Source organism: Cebidichthys violaceus, unplaced genomic scaffold, assembly GCF_023349555.1.
Source record: "Cebidichthys violaceus isolate CVI_PGR_0920_01 unplaced genomic scaffold, fCebVio1.0.p SCAF_15, whole genome shotgun sequence".
In the NCBI taxonomy this organism is placed as follows: domain Eukaryota; kingdom Metazoa; phylum Chordata; class Actinopteri; order Perciformes; family Stichaeidae; genus Cebidichthys; species Cebidichthys violaceus.
In genome coordinates this window covers 5,512,750-5,531,975 of record NW_027176318.1, presented here as the reverse complement: position 1 = coordinate 5,531,975, position 19,226 = coordinate 5,512,750, and the positions used below count along the sequence as shown (strand labels likewise).

The window sequence follows — 19,226 nt, the reverse complement described above, 5'->3', positions numbered from 1 at the left end:
CCCCCCCCCCCCCCCCTCAGCTTATCTGTTAGGTGGCGACAACAGAGGCACCAAAGTGATCCAGGTGTCTCTTCACGCTTCCTTGCTGCACTGCTTCATGCAGCGCTTCGTTTTTAACACGCATGCACACAAATAGTGTTGATCTAAAGAGTTAAAGAACTGATCTTCTGTTTCTAATGTTCCTTTATTACATTTTCATCCACTAAGAGGTGATTTGTAGCTGTAGAATCTCTTGCTTATTGGAATAGATTCTTACACTTATCTCCCATCTGTTTTATGATTTATGTATGTAAACACATACTGTGAAGCTTCTTCAATTGTCATTAGTTAGGATGACAACTAAAGATTATTTTCATTGTCAATTCATCTGTATTATTTACTGCATTAATTGCTTATACTATAAAATATGATATTGTTTTGTCTGAGCAACAGTCCAAAACTTTAACTGTTAATGATGAATGTATGCCGATTTGCTTGAAAAAAAAAAATCTGCAGACTATAATAGATTAACAAAGTAGTTGCAGATTCATTTAGTGACTAATCATTTCAGCTCTACATCTCATTCATCTTAAAATATTGCTGCTTGTTAATGCAGAAGTAACTGCAAAGTGCACCAAATGCAAATATAAAGACACACAGATTGCTTTGATGTCTTCATGTTTAAAACACACACACATCATTTACAGCACAGGAAACATGACTGTGTGTGTGTGTGTGTGTGTGTGTGTGTGTGTGTGTGTGTGTGTGTGTGTGTGTGTGTGTGTGTGTGTGTGTTAGCTCTCCCTTCACACCCCAGCCCCCCACGAGCTCCACTGGCCCTCTCAGACGGCTCCCGATCCTCCAGCCTTTTCTGCACAGGCAGGTCTTTGTGTGCGGCAGGCTCGTCTCTCCGCTCCACACTCGCACCGCGTCCAGGAGGATCGTCCATAAATCAGAGCGCGGGGCGGAGGAGCGTGGCCCGGGGCTTCTTTTTTTTTTTTGGAAAGCTCCGAGTCGCTTCGTCTCGGAGCTCCCAGACATTCATCACGAGCGCAGCGGTCCAGCGCGGTCCCGCCGCTCAGGAGACGCTCTCACAGCTCCCATTGTCTCTGAAAAATGATCCCGCCGAAGTTGTAAATTGAATGGAGAGACGAATGGCAACAAGTGCGAACTCTAGGCCCCGTGACGAGCCGGGGCCCTTGCCTTCCATTAAGATGCACCTAATTTAGCACAGTATCATCTCTCCCGTCTGAGGGGCCAGTACCCTCGAGTATTCAACTGTACTTATTACACGTGCTTTGGAGCAGTGGTTCCAAACCTTTTTTCCATGAGGCCCCCCCCCCCCCCCCCCCCCCCCCTTACTTATATCTAACAAAAGCTCAGCCCGCTCCCCAAAAAATAACAAATTCAAGTCATTCGGTGTATTAAATGAGTTCAATCAAATTCAATCAACCTTTTTTAATGAATATAACGCGTCCATTTTGGATATAAAACATAAATACAGTTGTGGCGTCTTGATGGATTTTACTTTTGGGCTTCACAACACTCTATTAGGTAGCCTTCCCTGATGCATCGCATTATAAATGTATTTGTGTCTTCTCCCTGTAGCTGTCCAAGGAGCTGGAAGGGAAATCCGCCAACGGGGAAATCAAAGAGCTTCTCAAACTACTGGCCTCCCCCCACGTGAAGGTGAGTTTGGCTTCCGGTCCGTTCATTACAGCCTTTATTCATTTCAGCATTCAGCGAATGATAAGAAAGCACAAGCCCTCTTTTGTGGAGGACTACAGTATTGTCTTAAAAAAAAAAACCCAAAAAAACCACACAATCTTTGGCTCATATTCTCACCGATGTCATCACACAAACGGCGCGTGTCACTCGTTTGTGCAGCGGCGGCATTAAAGTGATGCGATCGTCGCGCCACGCTCAAAATAGTTTGGCGCTTCGATCCAGGCCCTGGTCTCGTCTTCTGGGCCGCCGGCCCCGCCGGTCTCTTTATCCAGACACAGACGGCTACAAAAACGGATTTACACATTCTTATTTTTAAAAGCGTGACTTTGGCCGTCCGTCAGGTCCCCGCAGGTGTCTGAGCCAGACGGCGGGGATGGAGGGATAGCTGGACGGGGCTCCTTTCTTTAATGCGCTGTCGTCATGCTTATTTGGGCTCTGCCAGAAACAACAGCTCAGTATGAAGTCCTCTCCCGACACAACACACACACACACACACACACACACACACACACACATTTACAGTACATTCACATATTCAATACCTCTCAGTGTCAAGGGTTGTGAAAAGACGAGGGGATTCCCAAAAGGATCAGGCTCACAAGTCAGATCAACATGTGGGTTTTTGAACGTCTGCGCTAGTGATGTCATGATTAATCTCTCAAAATGAAAACGGTACAGTTCTACGCATAAAGGGAGACTGACCGGCAAGGCGTGACGACGAGTTGATCCCCACTTCTACCAGCAATCCACGCACACCATCCCGCGTAGACACACGGCGGCGGACGCACGCTCACGCACCCACTGTCCCGAAGACGAACGGTCCCGATCCATCACGGCCCGGCTCTCCTGCGTAGGGCCGTCGGGATCTCTTTCGTCTCTGTCAACCCCGAGGTGAAATGCAGCGGCAAACGAGCGCCACGCAAGCATGCCTGTGTGAGAGATCTGCACGTTTTTAAAAAAATTATTTTGATTGTGCATACAGCGGAGGTATTTGGCGTGGTGAGGGTCAATCAATCAAAGCGCGGAGGTTCGCGAAGAAGTCATCGATCTTAAACGCTTGGATACTTCATCCGCCGAGGTGACGAGACGTGAAGGCAGCAGACGGGAAATGTGGGCCAGGTACACATCGGCCAATATCATATCAATCTAAATTGTTAAAGGGAAAGTTCACCCTAAAATCCAAAATACATATCTTTTTTTTTTTTCCTCTGAGAGAGACGTGTGCATCGACTTAAAGCTTGTGTTTATAGTTTTTAGCTAACCGACACTGCTAGCTCACCCAGCACCGCTGAGCTCGCTAACGTCACAGTTGGCAGGTGTAGTTCAGCAGAAAGAAAATAGTTCCTACATGAATCTGCACACAGCGTGTCTGTGGATTATCTCGAGTAACTGGGTCATGATTTCTGGAAAGAGACATTTCTGTTGAGTTTGTCAAATGTATTTTTCACCATCTAGTCCCATTATATTGGAGAGAAGGCAGACATCTCTACGGTCAATAGCTTTAAAACTAGGAAACTCACGCCAAACCAATCTAGATTGATGCATAGCACTAAAGGTAAGAGGAAAAATAAGGATCTTTGATTTTTGGGGTGACCTGTCCCTTTAAGAATGGTTCCACCTCCTCCAAATGTGATGGATTCTGATGATTTCAGATCTGTTGACTAATTCTAATAAGAAGTAAAGTACTGCCAGTTGGACTTTGATCAAAATCTTTGGAGTGCCACTTTTTTCCTCCCCTGACTTAACAGAACAGACGTCTTTACTCCTAACCCCCAGCTGACCGTCCCGCCACCTTCAGCGGGTTAACTTCTCCAGCTATGCTGCAGTGATGTAGCAGTGTCCTCCAGGGTGTCAACAGACCTTCAACCAGAGAGGCCAGAAAAAAAAAACCCACCACTTGTATTCGATTAGATCAGATATTACTAGAACTAGATGGAGATTTACCCCAATTACCAAATAAGATGATGGGGTCAATGCTGGGAAATCTTCTCCATTACCAAGATGCGAACCGTAGTTTATCACTGAACTACAACCACTGAACCACAACAAGGATTTATTTCAAACATCACATGTGAGGTTATTGAAAACCGAAGGCAAACAGTATGGGAAATCTGTCCGTCAAAACGCCAAAGAAAGCTGGAGTCTCAAGCGCTGCTCGCTGGAACGCTCGGTCAACAGTAGATCAGCTCCAGCTCCTCTGTTCGGAGGGGGAGGGCTTTGACTGCAACACGCTGACGTGTCGCAGGCTTCTTGGCGGTTTTTTTCTGACGTTGCGTCTCAAACTCTTATAGGCAGCATGTGTGCTTCGGGAATAAAGTATTGAAAAATCTCGATCCGTCTCCATCTGCCCTCCAGGGCACTTGATACCGTACCAGCCAGCCCCGGTGTAAATCACAGGGCCGTGGGTGTAAAACACAAGCAGATGGCTGCTGCCTCTGAATGGCGTCTGTGTGCGATAGTAACTGTATCACTCTTAATTATGGCTGAAATGATCCATTCCTAGGGCGGGGATATAAATCAGCCTCTTTAAAAAAAAAACTCTCCCCTCTCTCTTTCTCCTCCACGCTCCTCCTCGCCTCAAACTTTCTCTTTTTTTTTTCTTTTTTTTTACGATTTGCACATGAAAAAACAACTTTCAGCCGTATTAGCCCCCCCCCCCCCGCCAGACTAATATTGACAGTGATGAAAGTGCCAATTATGACGGCCGGCTGTTTCCGCCGGTGCGTATGGAGGTGTGCGTGTATATAAACACGCATGCAGGCAGTGTTTGACTCGAGGGTGGTGCAGAGGGCCCGAGGTTCAAGGCTCAGGGAGGGGGGGGGGGCGTGAGTGTCAAATCCTGGCTGGGCCCGCAGAAGCGTCTCCCGAGGCGAGACGCACACCCGGCAGAGTCCTCCCCGTCTGGGCAGAGCGGTTACCCCCGCACCGATCCAGCACCGCCAGCTGAAAAACGAGTGGGCCGGTGACCGGTGCCGGGGGGTGGGGGGGGAGGGGGGGTCTTTTAATAAGAAGCCAATGCCAGGAATGTACAGGCAGGTTTATTTAGTCAAGCCCTGTGATCTGTTTTTCTAGGATCCCTATTATGCCTAATGAACACAAACACACGAAACCAAGAAGAGGACGGGACGTCTGGAAAACAAGGGTGGCTTCGCTTCCCCTTCATCTTGCTTTCCACCCCCCCCCCCTCTTCCCCTGTACGTGGATACAACTCCACATTTGATTAGGCGGCTAATCTGCCAACGCCGGAGCATGGCGATACCCGCCGACTCGTATCGGCCCAGGAAGAGAGCCGTCCACACAGAGACCTCTGTGTGTAAAACATTTGTACCTGCTCGCATGTCAACGGTCACCAGCCAGGGCCCGCGTAACCATGTGCTATCTATTAGCATGCAGCTGTTATTGCTACTTCCAAGAGAGTTTTTACAAGGAATTAGCTGTGGCTCTGTTACGGGTTGTTAGGCACGGCCGTGGGGGAGAATGTGCAATGCCAGACTCGAGGAAGTGCCATCGATGAGAGGACTCTCAACGGGTCAGGATGTTAGGCCTGATGGATAGAGTTCAGAGGAAACTGCAACTGGCAGGTTAGTGGAGGAAAGGTGGAGGTGAGTGTGAGGAAATGTTTAGGGTTTCTCTTAACTTTGTTAGCTCTGTTTTACGATGTTCAATTTACTACTACAACAGCCACGTTTTAATGTGAAACACATTTGTTTGTGTGTTCAGTGATTAAACATCGAGCCTATAAATGGTCAGAATCTTAGGGAAAGATACGTGTTTTAATAACCCGAAGCCCAAGTTGACATGTTCACATTCCTTATGTGTTCCACCAAGAAGTCCATAATCCAGCGTTATTCAGTTTGCTTCGATATAAATCAGAGAAAAGCAGCAAAACGGGACATTGGAACGGTTAAGTTTGATCACATTTATTTGCAAAGGTTAAAATCAGACTATTTTGCAGGAAGAGAAAAAAACAAGAATTGATTCAATTTATTTTAGTGGATTGAATGACGACTCCAGTCTCATTCCAGGCTCCAGTGCTGCACAGAGTCAGCAAAGCACTGTATAGTTCTGCTTCTCGCCAGGACCTCATGGGCGTCCCGCCCCCGCGGAGAGGCTGACGGACGCCTGGCTGACCCGCACCTTGTCGCGACCAAAGATCAGGTGCTGTGACTGACAGTCAGACACCAGGAGGAGAGCCACAACACCGCATGTATCCAACCTCCAGCTCAAAAAGAACCTCTACTGTAGCAGCACGGACAGGTTTTCACTAAAGGATGTTTTCGGAAAACTCAATAGAACGGCAAATAAAAATGTATCGTAAAGAGAAAAGAAAACAGAGAAAAGGAAAAGACAACATGAAAAGAGATGGCGTCGGAAGCATTCCCTGTGATTTTTATTCAGCTCTGAATAAAGTGCTACTTCCATTGAACGGTTATAACTGTTATGTTTATTTGTGTCCCTCGCGCTAGACGTGCCGGAGAGGAGGAGGAGGAGGGGGGGGGGCTTACCGCCAAGGTTTCATCAACCATGGCCGAAAATAACCACTATTGCTGCTCTGTACGTGTTGTGGAAGTCCAAGATACGCCGGGAAACAATAACATGATCCGGAGGCGCACACAATAGATGTGTTCACCGTATCTAGCGAGCCACACGCCGGCTGGTTTACTATACTAAACAGATTTTTGCGATGATTTAATTGCAAGAAACGAATAAAAAGGATGCCGAAATTCATACATGCTGATGCCAATTTGTTAAAAGTCTGAATTCCTGCTTTGTTAGGTCTGTCCGCAAGACGACGAGCAGACAACTTTTAAAACGCTCGTTTTCTAATTGGAGTTCAGGTCGATTGGTGCGAGGCTATGCCAACGATGCAGCTGCTCCATCAGCTCTGAGAATAATGTAATCTAGGCATAAATACCGCAGCAACGTCATTGTTTGTACCGTAGACAGTCCATGGTCCATGCACATACATTTATACACCCGTCACGTCTCTGTGCAAATACCCATTGCTGCTACATGTGACAACAGGAGAGTCTTTTGGAACACAGTTTCACGCCAATTATTAAATACTTCTGGATTTTTTTTCAACTGCAAAGATGCGAATGTCGCAGAAATTTGCACCACCCTGCGCAAATTTGTGCATTTGCATTGTATGTAATCGCACAAAAAGTGTGCTTTGCGTTTGGTGTGAACACACTATTACAACGCAACATCAATGTTCTCATCACTACAATGCAACTGCGAACTCTCCATCCGAACCTTGACGCGGTGCAGAGAACACAATATGTAGTGTGTTTTATATCGAGCTCAGGTTCAGGATCCCATTCAGTTTGCCTTTTTTTTTTTTTTTTTGTTCATCGACCTCATCTGCAAACAGTTTTGGTTTCCTGCGCTCCAAGAGAATATTTCAATAGTATAATGACAGCATCCACAGACATACAAGACAACACAGAGTGTGTGTTTATGTACGGCGCAGATAAAAGCCAGGAACGCAATGTCAGGCCTGTTCTGAGAAATGAACCAACCGATGCCGGGAACCTTTTGGGGGGAAAATAAAAAAATACATGAAAGATAAAACTGAAGACGAGCAAACAAGAAGAAGGGAGAGGATTAATGGCATTTGAGAGAAGTTTGGACAGGAGGACCAAGACAACAAGAGAAATTCAGGGAGAAGGAGAATAAAATGGAACATGTTCTTCTGGGAATATCAGTCAATTTGTTTTTCCACTTGTCTGGCCTGTGGGATCATTTTGAGTCGGAACCTTTTGTGGGCGAAAGTTGAAAGTAAAATTCTGCTTTTATTACAGACTGAACTAACCCATAGGCCCATGAGTACAGTGTTATTAATGCACACCGGGATAATTACTAATCCACAAGAAAGTCCCATGTAATAAACCGAACTTTAAGGTCAGGACTAAGGGAATTAATAGTCAGTCCTCACAAGTGTCTGAGACCAAGTGTCCCCTGTGTGTGTGCGTTGGTCAGCTTGTCTCGCAGTGGGTTCTGGCCACAGAGCTCCAGTTGCGTCTCCTCCTCTCATCTGCTCCCAGTTATCAACATCTTGAGCGCTGTACTGCAGCACGCTCCCATGTCATAAAACACACACTCTCTCTCTCTCTCTCTCTCTCTCTCTCTCTCTCTCTCTCTCTCTCTCTCTCTCTCTCTCTCCCCTGTTGTCTGGCACATGGGGTGGAAGATGTTTTTCTCACTTTTCTCTCCCCCCTCCTCCCTCTCCTCAACCACGGAAAAAGCAGCACGCGTCCAGCTGCGTCTCGGTGCGGACACGGAGTCGTTAAATAGTTTGAGAAATGAAGGTCTCAATGGCATCATTCTCGTCTGCTCGACATCTCTTTTTTAGTCTTTTTTTTTTTTTTTTGTATGTCTGCTCGTGAACACGTGAAATATCTGAGGCCGCTGAGAACTTCATTACTTTGAGGCTGCTGCCGAACCGTGCAGAACATCGCTTCTTTGAGTGTCCGCCACTTTCGGCACTGAAGGCGGTGGCCACCTTTTCCCCCCTCCCCAAACCCCCTCCCCCCCTTTCACTCGCAGTCCCTGGTTGCCTTTAATCAGAGAGACGTATGGAGGGAGAGTGTGGGCCTAATGACCATCAACGTATTTAGCTGCAAGCTCTGGCTCTGAATCCATCACCCAGCGCTTGAGGGAGACACCCCGATTCATAACCGTCCTCCCTGCCGTCTCTGCGTGTTCTCTGTCCTGCTCAAAAGAAAGAAACCATAGATTGAACCATAGCATGTATTGCTACACTTTATTTGGCTAATTAGACCGAGGTAAAGCCGAGGCCCTATTTCTCAGTTTGACTGATGACCCTTGCCTCTTGTTTCTTTCCCTCCCATCCATCCCTCTATCCCTCTCCTTCCTCCAGAGCCTCCTGTCGGTCCACGACACTATCGCCCAGAAGAGTTACGACCCCGAACTACCTCCGCTGCCTGAAGACATCGACGACGACGAGGATTCCGTGAAGATCATAAGGCTGGTCAAAAACAAGGAACCTCTCGTGAGTAGCGTTGGCAGTGGTCTTGAGAAATGATGTGGTTGGTTAATACATGGCGGTTTTCAGCAGCTCCCGCAACTTTGAAAGTTAGTTTTTTGGGAAGCCAACGGCTCGTAAAAAATGGTGCGCCCCCAGCGTCCTGGGTGTCGAGGCCCCGACCGTAGGCCGCAACATTCCAGAGACGTTTTGGTTGCATGTTGTTCCCCGGTGAATGTCTCCAACATTATTGCATCATCGGGTTCTTTGCTATTTGTGTTTTAACATCTTAATGCTGGGAAAACCCGGCTATCTAAGCTTTGTTCAGTAATCCCAAACTTTCTGAACACCCAAAGCAGCAATCGCACCACAAGTCATGCCAGTACCGTACATGTTTTTTTCCCCCGAGACACTTGTCTGTGGGAATCCAACCCACAACCTTGAAGTTGTAAGTGCACCAAAACCGACCACAATTGCCCAGATCCTGGCCGCGGGTATTTTCAGCCAGTCTAGGCTCGGTGTCTGCGAACGGCTTCCTTTTTTCTATCCTGGTCAGCGTCGCTCTCTCATTGTAACACGCTTCTCACGTCCAGACTCTTCAGACGGCGTCCCGGACGTCAACAACCACCCGTCTGTCTCGAGGGCCCCTTCTACGGCGGCGGTGGCGGCGGCGGCGTCTTGGCCCGCATTCTCGCTCTCACTCCGCCCTTTGACCTCCGTGTGTGTTGTGCGGCGGCTGCCGTTTCCGCCCATTCCCCCTGCTCTTCTCCGCCATTGCGGCACATTTGAGAATGGACTTCCGTGACCCCACAGAGCCCAATTGGCGCCGGTTCTCCACACCTTTAATTTTGTTCAGCTTTGCTGCGCGATTACCTTTATTGTTTCGGCATTGATGCGACTCCCTCGACTGACCTCGGCGCCCTGCGACGCATTAACGCTCGGGTCCTCGGCGGCCCGTCAAAGCCCTCCGTCTGTCATCGTAGCACTGTTGTTGTGTAGCGAGGCCCCGCCCTGCTTTGATGGGCGCTGGACGTGCCCTGGCCCTCGGCCGCCTCTATTTTTCACTTTGTGGTTGTTTTTTCTCCCCGACCACCATCTTGGCTCCAGGCCGGCGCGCTCCCCTCACCACACCCCCGGGGGGGGGGGGGAGGAGGAGAACACACCTAAGCCATTTTTGGGCTCCTGCCTCGTTGCATGTTCCGCAGGAGCTGCTGAGCGTAATAATGTGGCTTGTAGGAATTCTCCCTCTCGACACACATTGTCGCGGGCGCTTCCTGCTCCGGCCTCTCCCCGACTCTGATGTCAGATCACATTCCCTGAAACCATAATGTGATTTACACCCATACCCGGTCAGCTCCATCATCATGCTGCTGTTATTCCGTTACAAGACCCAATTCTTTTCAGTCATTTGGCTCCCGAGAACATCTGAAACGCACATTTACGACGTGTGATACTGTTACTGTACAATACTGAAGGTGTTAATTATGTTGAGTATATTTATGTAGTAATGCAATCGCTCAGTTTTAGTTTCTAGGCTCATGCTGCACACTTGTTATTGCGTGTTTCCACTGTTCTTTTCGGGGTCAACACTAGGTCAGTTTTTATAAATACCGCTCTAATTTAAAAGAGGTTGCATTTGATGTGGCTCTCTTAAACGCAATGTATCATCAGTATCACCGCAATATTGCAGCAGTGGCTGCTTAGTCTTCTACCAGTTGTGTTTTGTTCTGTTCACTCCCAGCGGGCTTTGATGCATAACAGGCTACAGAATTAGATTTATAGCAGGAAACCAAGTCATGATAACTCCCAACGTGCATTGGACAACACGTTCTATTCATAAAGGGAACAGCAACAGACGCTAAACTTTCCATTGCGACTGAGCACACAGAAAAACAGGATCAAACTACGGTGTCTCGTACCACTGCCGTTTTCTTAGCTGCCCTCTCGCTGCCCGTAGGACCCACAGGGCACTACTGCTGCCCACAATCTCCTGTGGCTATAATTTCGGCCTGGCTGTGGTGTGGACACAGTGGGATTCTTCTGCAGGGCATAGTTTTTCTGTGTGTTCATGAAAGAAAACAATGGATGTGAAAAGGCTGCTATTTTGGCCATGTCAGAAATGTCATGGGTGATGTTCTTTGGGCTCTGAGATCAGGGCAACTTGAATCCCCTTAAGAGACTCCACTCTGGGGCAAGTCCTTGGGACCTTAGAGACCTCCATCATCCTATTTGCAGCCACACACCTTTTGGGTCAAGACTCTTCACCGTCTTGTGACCTCTGAAGAATTAATGGGCCCCGAGAGAGGGCGAGCACGACTTGAATCCCTCAAATGGTTCCTGTGGGAATAGAGAATAATGCTGTAGTAAGCGTACAGCTCGTACTGTATACCTCTGTGTAGCTGAAGGCCCTTTCACGCCAAATCTGTGCTCAAATTTGTCCCTTTCTTAACCTTTCACACCTCAGGTACAAAAGTGAAAGCTGTGGAACTTTACTCTTTCAACTCCACGGCCTTAGTTCTGCCTGCTCAGCATCACGCAGCTCACTTTTTCTCCTAGTGTAAAGAGATATCCTCCTTGATCTTTGACCTCTTCTACTGCAAAAAAAAAAAGAGAAAGAAATGCAAAAAGTTTGGACAGCGTTTTAGGCTAAAGCCGGAACTCAAGGAAGAAGCATGTGCACCAGCACCGCATCACTCAAAGTACTGTGGCTGTTGTGTAAATCGCCACTTTTTTGTGTTTGTTATTAAGATTTTTAAACAGCCCCTCACTCCGCGACACCACACATAAATGTGCTGACATGCCGATGACCTTTTGTGAAAATGGCCGTAATGGTCCTGGCGTTGCTTTGTCATCTGTGGAGGTGAAGTTACTGACCCTCTAACTCTGTAGTGCATTTAAAGGTCCTGCCTCTACCTCTGGCCCCTGTAACAACTGTCATCCTGTACATCTTTAACAAAGGGGAAACGGACCCTAATGAACGGTGAGATCGCACGTTAAGGAAACGGCTGGCGGGTCGGATGCTCGCGGTGAAGTCACAGCCGTTCCACCAAACAATGAAAAAAAAACAAAACTCTAATTGCGTCGGGGGTCCTCGCTCACCGCCGCACCAAATTGATTTGGATGTGCCCTTTAACTCGCAATTTCACATAATCAGCCTGCAATTCTCAAACTTGACATCATAACAACGCGGCCGTGCAATATCTAATTTCCTTTCCATCTCTCCTTACTTTGCTCTCTTTTATTTTCTCCTTCCCTTTTCTTTTTCCTCCGCCTGCCTTTGTCTCGTCCTGTACTGCTCTGGATATTGTGGCGACCGGGCTGTAGTTAGCCCTCTCCTTGTGACTCATTCATTAAGTTAATTGTGATTAGTTGAGTGGATTGTAGGCAGTAGCTCAGATTAATTGCTATCATTTCTCAGAGCGTGACTTCCTGCCACACTTCTGTGAAACTGTAAAAACTCTACAACTCCCTCTTCTTCTTCTTCTTCTTCTTCTTCTTCTTCTTCTTCTTCTTCTTCCCCCTTTGTCTGTCGTCGATTTATAAGCCCAAGCGTCGGGACAATGAAGTAATTGGGTTTGGAGGCGTCATAAACATACAGCAACATCAGCCCAGCCATGTCTTTTTATTTTTTTTTTATTGAAGGAATGTGTTATTTTGGATAAGGTTTCAGAAGCGTTTTTGTCGGGGGGTTGCGTCGGGGCTGAGCATGTGGCGTATAGCTGATATACTGGTGAGGTTTCGCCTCCGGTGATAAAGTGTTTGAATACAGACTGACTAATAGGAGAACTCTGGACAAAACGTTGGAGGGAGTTAGAATGCACTGGTGTTACACAACTCGATGTCCCCCAGCCAAGAAAAAGAAAGATCCAGGCCTAGAACATGAGCTGCAAAAAACGTCCATCTTAAAAAGTTCTATAGTGTCGTTGTGATTTTCTCGGTGCTGGTTGGACAGTTTGTAATCGTCATTATCGGCTAAAGAACTTTTTTTTTTGCCGTGGAGGAGCTGCAACGTCGCCCCGAAGAATTCTGGAAAACCTTCGATCATCACACACACACACACACACACACACACACACACACACACACACACAGGAAATGCGTTGCATGGCAAAAGTTGACTTCGAAACGCCCACAGGAGGGTGAGCCACCGCTGACCGTCGGTGATGTGAGAACGTCTGTGAGACACGCCTGCTGTGGCCCGGCTGTGTTCCCCTCGTCTATGGATGTTCTGGAAGTCCAGATGTAAATAGCAGACTTCGAGAGACGCTGTTCTCACCTGCGTTTTACACACCACTCGACGGCTCGCTCTGTGCCGCTCAGTCGGTGGTGCCCCCCCCCTCCCCCCCGCGCCGTCAGAGTGCCGTTCATTCACTTCCCCCTCTCAGCTCATCTGAAGTTTGTCCTCCTACTAGCACGCCATCTTTTTTCTTTCTCCCCAAGTAATTTCTTTCAGCTGGTTTTGCTTTTAGTCCAATTTCGCTGGTCATTCTTGTGAATTTAGATTTTTTTTTTAGTGTAACACATTTCATTTGAGGTGGTGTAAAGACATTATTGCATTTAAGAGGTTACGACTTCATTCTAACCCATTTCAACGTCCTTCAAGTGAAGATTTACCCCGTCTCTGCAGCGTCTATGTGGACACCTGTGTCTGTCTCGCTCTCGCTCTCTCGTCAATCGTCATCGACTCGCTCGCTTCTTCCATCCCCAGGCTGTTAGGCTGTTGTTAGGTTCATTAGCAGCCACGCAAGCTCTACCGCCAGGAATGTGACGGGGATCGATGTCTGGTTCTATCGCTCTCCCCTCCGCTCGCCGTCGTTGTGCGCACAGGATTGGTTTTCCCCATCCTGACCGGGTGTCACCGGGGATGGCGACTGAATGGAAAGCGTGGACCGCAGTGTCCGTGCCATGCTGTTGGCAATGCCAGCCTGCATGGCATCCCGCCTGGCACCGATCAATACGGCTGTGCCACCACGGGGGCATCTGGACTTCAAATTATACGCCCAGGAATGGCACCAGTGCAGTTTCTGCACACACACACACAGAAATGTAGATGACATGTCGGACATTATTATTGTAAAAGCTCCAACCGCGTGATTGATGCCCGGTGGATTTCCTTTACTTAATAAAGGGAGTCGATAATTGCGACGAGACAGGAAAGCCATGCGATCGATTTTGTGACAAAGTTGTTTTTTCCATGAACAGCAGTCGCAGGAATGAGCCACTGGCAACTCGGCGTGCCATGCTTTTCTCATCTGCGGCGGACGGGCCTCCTCTGACACAATTGGGACGGTCGGATCGCGGCCGCTCTGATCCCCTTCGTCTGGAAGCCCTCTCAAACACATTCATCCGAATGGCGTCGGCATTATTAGGTATTTAGAACTGCGCCGGTGTGAATGTATACAAACGCAGGTTTACGCCGTGAATAAAGTTCATGAGAAATCCCCGGAGAGGCGCTCTTGATTGAGACGGTTATCAAAGAGAGAGACCAGATAGATGTTCTTTTCCCCCAAAAGTGACTTTTTTTACTGTCTGTTTACATCAGAACGTGAAAAGCGAGGGGAAAGTAATGACACTCGCTGGGAATTAATGGAGCAGCAAATGAGATTAGAGCCGACAGCACACATGGTAGTGTTTTATGGATCGACCCGTGTGCTTTAAAAGCAATACGTCTTTCACTTGATGGATTAGGCCGCGGCGTCCTGGGAGCGTTGCGAAGGAAGATGGAGCACCGACGCTCTAAAACATGAGGACAAGTGGAGAGCGCTGCGTGTGTTGAGTGTGTGTGTGTGTGTGTGTGTGTGTGTGTGTGTGTGTGTGTGTGTCGCCCTAGGTTCAACTGTCTACCGTATTCCCTTTTATAGGGTTTGTATTACTGTTTTTGTACTGGTTAGTTTATTTTGGTGTGTGTTTGCGTATGTGTGCACATATAATGTTAATACAGCTCACATTGTATTTATTAAAAATGCAAAATCATATGTTGCAATGGAGCTCCCACAGACGGATTGCATCCTGTATGCGAAGGATCCATCCAGAATTTGCACGTGATATGCAGACCTATAAACATTTTATTATGTAGTTCTGTTTAACTTTTGCACAAAAAATGTTTTTTACAGACCGTAAGTGTCGGTAATATAAATCCTGGACACTTGTTCACTGTACAGTAATCCGTTAAAAATGAACAGGCCTGCTTCAAATGTCACGTTTGTAAATGCCAAAGTGACACGTTTTATAAAATGCCCATATTATTCTTTGACCTTTTTATTCATTCAGGGGAGTTTTCTCACAGCTACACATGTTGGCCACAGAGCCGCCTCTCTAACCTTTAGACTAGTGACCAACTGCCAGCTACAGAGCCAGAGTCCAAACCTCTAGCAGGGAGTAAAGCCTCTGAGAGCCAAGAGTTACATGATGAAAGGATGTCTTCTATTGGGTTTCACAGTCACTGAATGCAAGTGAAAAGCCTACTACAGAAATGTATGTAAATCCCAAAAAAACTAAAAGAAACTGCTAGGAGTATTTTATTTGTTTTGCCAATCTGGCAAATAAAGTCCATTCACAAAACCAAGGCATTTCATCACATTGATGCAAAAATAAAAACCTACAATTTTGCACAATTCCGACATGGAAAAGCCCCCGTGTTTGTTCCTATGCGTGTGCTTGTACAACACCCCCACCACCACCCATCAGCCCGTTGAGTCGCGAATGTGAAAACCCGCGCAGCTTCCCTAAAGCCACATCTGAGGCATTCCCAGATCCTAATCTCACGGCCCCTCTCAAATAAAACCTCGTTCTCCCGTCGTGTGCAATCATACACACATCCCGGGCGCTCCGGCTCTTTTCCGCCCTCCGCTCCTGAGAGCCGGCGGAGCCCCCGAAGCCTGAATGCGGCCATTGTTGCCCTGCCGGGGGCCCGGTTTCTCCTCGGCGGCCCCTGATTCCCGGCCCACTTTGGAAATGAGAAGTGACATGTGAAAGTGCTGTTTTCTTTACGACGGGATAACGACGGCGAAAACACTAAACAATCCCAGAGCAGAGATCCACCGCTCTCTGTGACACAACTGTCTCTTTGTATGCGCTCATGCAGAGCTCTCAGACAACACACACACACACACACACACACACACACACACACACACACACACACACACACACACAGTACATAATGACTAAATATCTGGCACTGTCCAGCTTGTAGCAGAGAGACGGCGATTCCACTCCGTCTACATGGTGATTCATGCGGACGGTACGGAAAGAAATACACACATCGGGCAAGATGGCCACGCAGATTCACACGCCCAAAATTCACCCCCGGCACCTGTCTGGAGTGCTGACGGCGGGCTGCTAAGTGTGTTTTCATAGCAGCTGGCTAATGACATGCGCTAACATTAAGGTTTAAAGAGGTAGAGGAGGAAAAGGAAAGAGGGCCAGGAGGAAGATAAATGAAGGTAACCCTCTGCATCACGTTACCTGGCAGCTCCTGCTGGAACCTCTCCTCCGCCACCGTAATTATCATAATAATGACCCGCAATTTTCCTTTTTCTCAGTATACTTGTTAATTACTGGTAGGTCAGGACCGGGGTTAAGGCAACACAAAGGGAAACCGGAGTCTGGTTTAGTGCGAGAGGGAGAGTGGGAGTGAAGAGAAGGAAGGGCAGAGTCGTTTATTAGTTGCAATCACAAGTGATTTAATAAAGCAGGTTGGAAAGTCATGCCCAGGGGTCAGTCACCCCGAGGGGATCGGCCAGCGGCGGCAGCCTCGAAAAAATAATTTGACGTTAAAACCTCGGGTACCTTTCACCGCTTTTCCGCTTCTCTCCTTTTTTTTCTTTTTCTCCCTCTTTGCAACAATAATATAGATTTTCTTCTGCTAATTTTTTACAGCGTCGTATTAATCTTTATAGGCGACCGTGAGCCTCAAAGGATTTTCTCACCGTGACCGAATGCACCAACATCACATGATTTAACTCCTTCTGAGCAGCGCTGTGGCGTTTGAGGAAGTATGTAAGAACTCGTAAAAGATGCTGGACTCGGTGCGTGGAGCGGTCATGTGTTTTTTGGGGGGGGGGGGGCTCTGTGCCATCTGAGTGAGGTAAGATGAAATGACACACTCCAACACCAGATATGATTGGAGGTAATTGTGTTTTAATGTCCAGGAGGCCCATTCCCACTTTGTATTTGTTTTTTTCCACGGGTCGACATCTGGTGCGAAGAACGCCAGCATGTGTTTCCACTACACTTGTATTTATACCTCTAAACACAGCAGTCAACACGGCAGTCGGCAGGAGTTTATTGTCGCTGTTACACTTTCGCCGTTAAGTGACATCATGTCAAAACACGTCGGCCTCTCTGCTCGGGGCCACTCGCGTTTGTTTGCCCTTGTCGCTCTCAATTTGGAGGGAGAAATAATGTTCCGTCAAATGCCACGCCGTTCGGTTCGGTTCACGGGGGGACGATGTTTCGTGCTTCCCGTAATGGGCCGAGGGGGCGTGTCTTGAAATGGAGCGCCGTGCTTGGTTGGGAACCGTGGAGTGGCTTCAGTTGTGGGCCCCGGCTAAGGTGAAGAGGTCCTCGGAGCCTTCTTTTCCACCGCGGCCCCCGCACCAGACAGGCCACACATTGCCCGCCCTGGACCCCGAGACGCGAGCTGAGCCCCGGCCAAGTCGACTAGCCAGCCCTCTCGTCATCCGTACAACCAGAGTACAAGCCAGCCAGCTTCCATCGTGTCATCCAGCCATCCATCCAGTCCATCAGCCAGAGGGCACTCTAATTGCCCCGTGAAGACTTAGCTCGCCAGAAACTCATTTTGACCAATCCCAGCCGAGCTAACGTGATGAGACACCCAGCTTGTCTCACCCCTCCTATCTGCTTCAGTTTCATGGCACTACCGTGCGCCGACAGTTCCCTGGACAACTTTGCCTTCACTCCATTCCCTGTAATAAACTCACAGACATGAGGGGCTCCAAATTTCAGTCCCTGTTTTTTCTCTTTTATAAAAAAAAAAGTGTTGTCGGCACTGTATGAGGTGTGAGCCATTTGTCATCACGTACTTAATGCGGCGGCCATGTCAGCATGCGCGCTCCGGGAGGGGCGATGGCTTGATACGGACGAGTGTCGTCCCAGTTCTTCTCATCGCGTGGCGGAGACTAAGCCGTTGCGTTTTGGCCCGACCCAACAATAACAATCGGAGGCATTTATGTGTTAGGAGCGGGGGAACGGGGCTGGGAGCAGCGGCTGCATATGGAGCTGATCACGGTAGGAGTGGAGGCTCCGGATCGCCTTACTGATGACTAATTGACCGCAGCTAGGAGGCCCTCCCCAGACCACGATGACCCCCGCTCTCGTCTCTGTGTTTGACTCTGTGTTTCTGCCCTTGGACGCTTCACGTCTGGAGAGACTTGGCTCTTTTGAGCCTGATCCTACGCCCATCTAAAGTGCAAATGGAAGCAATGGCTGACAAAAGGAAGAGGGAATCAGCCCCCGTCAACATCATCGCCGTGCTATCTTTTTACACGCAAACGGCACATTTGAGCCACTCGATGGTTAAGTGGCGCCTCGTCTCTAATTGCTCACATAGTGTAGCCCATTCATCAGGCTCAGCGACTGTCCAGCATCAATCATCCAGCCTTCTGAGGGTTTTCTCCTGGGCCGGTTTGGCCAGACTTCAGGTGGAAGCTCTCGTAAGAACGCACGCACGGACACGCTCGCGTGCACACGAAAACACACCGAAACGCGCTGTCACTCATGCGTGCGTGTGCTTTGACAGACGCAGACGTTTTCCCCCCTTCTTTCGGACTTCCTGCGCTGCTTCCAGTGCGCGAGGGAAAAGTCTGAAATGGCTTCCATGTGCCAGCAGACGGTGAGGTGCTTGGTGCAAACCCAGCCATCAGTTCGTGCTAATGCTCAGCTGCTACGCCAGGAAGCCCATCTTGGTGCTTGAGGGTCTTTACCTTGTTTCTTCCGTGAACACACCATGCAGCTTATTTAGGTTCTAGCCTGACTGTTTATGTATTTGTTTAACAGAGCAGGGAACTCCTCATTAGTGGCCATGCTTGGCTGGATGCTGATGATAGCACCCATAGGGTATCAACGCACAGGGGGAGGTGATGCTGAGTTCACCCCCTTCCCCCCCCGTCCCTGCTGCCTCTCAGATCTTCCAAGGCATTCGTCAGGCTGGTGTTCCCCTGGAGGATTGAGAGAACGAAGGCCGACTGTAGATTGTAATGAGGTGGAGGGTTAAGTGTGGCGCTCCCGACATAATCAAGGATTGGGCAGAATGGGGTACGACAGAACTTCGGAATGGCAAAAGAAAAAACGTGAATATTTGAGGCGATGACTACAATAGTTTGTGGTCGATTTTAACCTCAACTGCCTGCTGCCATCTTATACTTAATACCACGCGTCTGGGAAGACAAATCTAAATGTCCCTGTGAGCTTATGTAATGAAGGTCGGTATACGTAACATTGGTCGGAGATGCGCCAACGCTCCCATCTCCCAAATCTCAACAACAATGCGTCAATGATTGGTTGATCC

General features: G+C 48.3%; 1 protein-coding gene across 1 annotated transcript in view; it reads left to right on the top strand.

Annotated features, from left to right (window-relative positions):
• Window positions 1-19,226, top strand: part of mpp7a (MAGUK p55 scaffold protein 7a) — a 104,090-nt gene that overhangs the window by 55,420 nt on the left and 29,444 nt on the right. The window contains 2 exon segments of the mRNA XM_068709666.1: window positions 1,588-1,668; window positions 8,591-8,722. Of these exon segments, the coding sequence (XP_068565767.1) occupies window positions 1,588-1,668; window positions 8,591-8,722 (213 nt within the window).